At 35.3% G+C, this 2,955-nt stretch overlaps 1 protein-coding gene across 1 annotated transcript in view; it reads right to left on the reverse strand.

Moving 5' to 3' along the window:
• The window catches only part of LOC116704262 (ephrin type-A receptor 5-like), a 71,007-nt gene that overhangs the window by 24,879 nt on the left and 43,173 nt on the right, over positions 1-2,955 (reverse strand). The window contains 1 exon segment of the mRNA XM_032539584.1: positions 817-941. Coding sequence (XP_032395475.1) covers positions 817-941 — 125 coding nt within the window.

Raw genomic sequence — 2,955 nt, forward strand, 5'->3', positions numbered from 1 at the left:
GACCCTGCCACATGAAAGGCCACTTCAGTAATAAAAAAAAAGAAAAATTAAAAATACTACTTCACACTAAATTGAAAATGACCAATTGGAACAATCTTTGTCAATAAGTTTCTTCAAATATAACACATTAAACATGTGGAGCACAAGGCAAAACTCCATTGGAATTAGACAAATTCTCAAATGCATGACATATACATTTCATTCAGAAGTAAAATTTGTGTATGAAGATAACTTCACACACAACTAAGTATACCGATGTCACGTGGTACTGGCTTCATCTGGTTGTATATAATTATATTCACTTGCATTTAGATGAGCATAGCATTGACAACGTAAACACAAATTAAAAAACTCAATATGGGTTAACTTTTATAGATCTTATAATAAAATAATAAAACATTTCATAAGGAAGCATTTGTTAAAAGCTATGTGGTACTTAAAAGTTAATGTAAATCATTATAGCTAACCCTAACCCTAATATTATTTGTCAATATATGCAGAATACTTTACATAAGATATACTTAAGCATAAGAGTGCATGCAAAATACATATCCCAGTGACAAGGAATGCAAATGTGCCTATGGCTAAAAGTCCCATGTACATCGCATTGGTTGCACTTTAGATCAACCTCAATATGTATGTATGTCCCTGACAAATAAAAAGATAGAATAAAAGTGAATAAATAAATCAATACCTTTGTGTAACATATGTACAATATGAGCTTTCTCAGAAACTACAGAGGCCAAAAGTCAGTGGACAGAGACACATAGCTTTGTATAAGGCGCTAAATATGAGAAAAACTTGGATTATTCTTACCTTTTCAAAATACTTGATCTCGTACTCCAGGATGATGCCGTTGGGGCGATCAGGCTCTGCCCAAGAAAGAGCGATGTTGCTTTTGTCTGTATGGCCTTTTCTCACCACACTCACCGGGGACGGTGCTACACACACACAAACACACAAACACACAAACACTTCATTTTTGTTTGACTAGTAAAAAGCAGCAGTTTAATATGATGCAACACAGTGCATCTATTTAATTCCAGTATTTAACATGACTGTCATAATAAACATGTCATAATAAACACGATATTTAAATACAAGAGAAATTGTGTCATAAAATCGGTTGGTTAACATCCCTCTTTTGATAACCCTCATCCTTTGAGGTTTACATGCGCAAAGCTCATTGTAATGCTTGCTGTGATTTGTTGTACATTATGAAATATTAAATGGAAGATGAAACATCAAAGAACTAATTCACAAAAAAAGACCACTTGAAATGTGGTGGTGGAAAAACGGGGGTTTACTATATTAGAATGTACACTGTGATGTGATGTTATTTCTGTCATGCTGGGTGAAGAAAAACTTAAATCAGCAATTTCTTTACAACATTTGTTCCCCAGAGTTTCTTCTTTGGAATTTAAGTTTGTTAGTTACCAAAATTTCTCTGTGGTTATTTGGCGCAGTCCACTGAGCTTTAACTCAACAACTGAGACTACTGAGAGTTCTGGTTCCAAAGCAGCTCTGCCTCTGAAAAAAATATATGTCTGCAATCTGGCAGCACCTGCGCCTAATTAAACTATCCCTTTATATTTTGCTATTCAGCAGACACTGGCAGAGAAGCCCAAGAAGTCCACTTTGACTCTACACATCTGGCACACGGCTTTTAGTGTGACCAAGTTTGGCTGTCTGCAGATTTCAAACGCAATATTTATCACAGTAGAAAACTTTCTTTAACCTAACAGTATTTGTTTTGGGCTTTTGCAACGTTTCCATTTCCATTATAAGATTTTGGGTAACTTATTCTGTAAGTTTTGTAGTCAAGTGAGCTCAGACTTGAGCGTTTCCATCAGTCATTGAGCCATCTTGTTGTAACCTGAACGGTTAGCCCATCTCTCAGAGGGACAGTTGGAGAGTCTCTGACACATAAAGAGCTTTTCACCAGGCAAAATGCTCCCTCAGGCAACATCCTAATAGTGTGTGTGTGTGTGTGTGTGTGTGTGTGTTAGCCTCCACTGCAAATGCTAAACAGTGTTTAGGTTTCAATAGCCTCAGCAGAACTCCACAGGGACTAAATCATCGCTACAAACACAGTAACTGTATCCTGAGTGGATGGTCGCACAGAAGTGTTATCTGTAACATCTTAAAAGCCTGAAACCAGAGACGTAATCACACACACACAAACTCAACGCTTAAATGGTATAAATGCCGGGATGCAATGATGAGAGAGAGGGCTTTTTTCCCCTGCAGCTTAATGGGTAACAATACACCAACATCTAAGTTTAAATCCTCCAAGAATGGATGCAGTTCGCCATGCTATATTTAATCAAAAGTTTGGAATAAAGGGTGTCATAGTGCCTACAGATTGTAAAGCCCTCTGGTATACAAACTTATGATTTTGGCTTATATAAATATACTTGATGTGACATTCCACATCTAAAATATTTATAACTTTGAAATAGGGCCGCTGCAAATTATTTATTTTTTTTTACAGTGAATTAATCTGTCAAATGCTTTTCCAATAAAAATAGTGACAGAGCACCCACACAAATTCTCTGAGCCTAAACTAATGTCTACAACCCAAATGTGTTTTTCTTTACATATAAAATCAAACTAAATCAGCAAATCCTCATATTTGATAACTGTTTTGGATTTTGTTAAATGATTAATCTGTTAATTGTTGGGTTTTCTGTTGATTGAATGACTTAACAATAATTTCAGAAATTCAAAACTGTAAATATATTCTAACAATTCATGCCCATTCTTAAGTATAGCATATTTAGTATATGTTGCAAAATGTGTGTGAAGTTTGAAGAATTCCTCTATTTGAATTATATTTACTGTTACTGTGCCATTTTAAGAAATTATATGTACACTACGGGTCATATGTTTGGGGTCACTTACAAATTTTCATTCCACTCCATTATAGACAGAATACCATCTGATCTGAGTGGG

The sequence above is a fragment of the Etheostoma spectabile genome, chromosome 16 (genome assembly GCF_008692095.1).
Source record: "Etheostoma spectabile isolate EspeVRDwgs_2016 chromosome 16, UIUC_Espe_1.0, whole genome shotgun sequence".
Taxonomy (NCBI): Eukaryota; Metazoa; Chordata; class Actinopteri; order Perciformes; family Percidae; genus Etheostoma; species Etheostoma spectabile.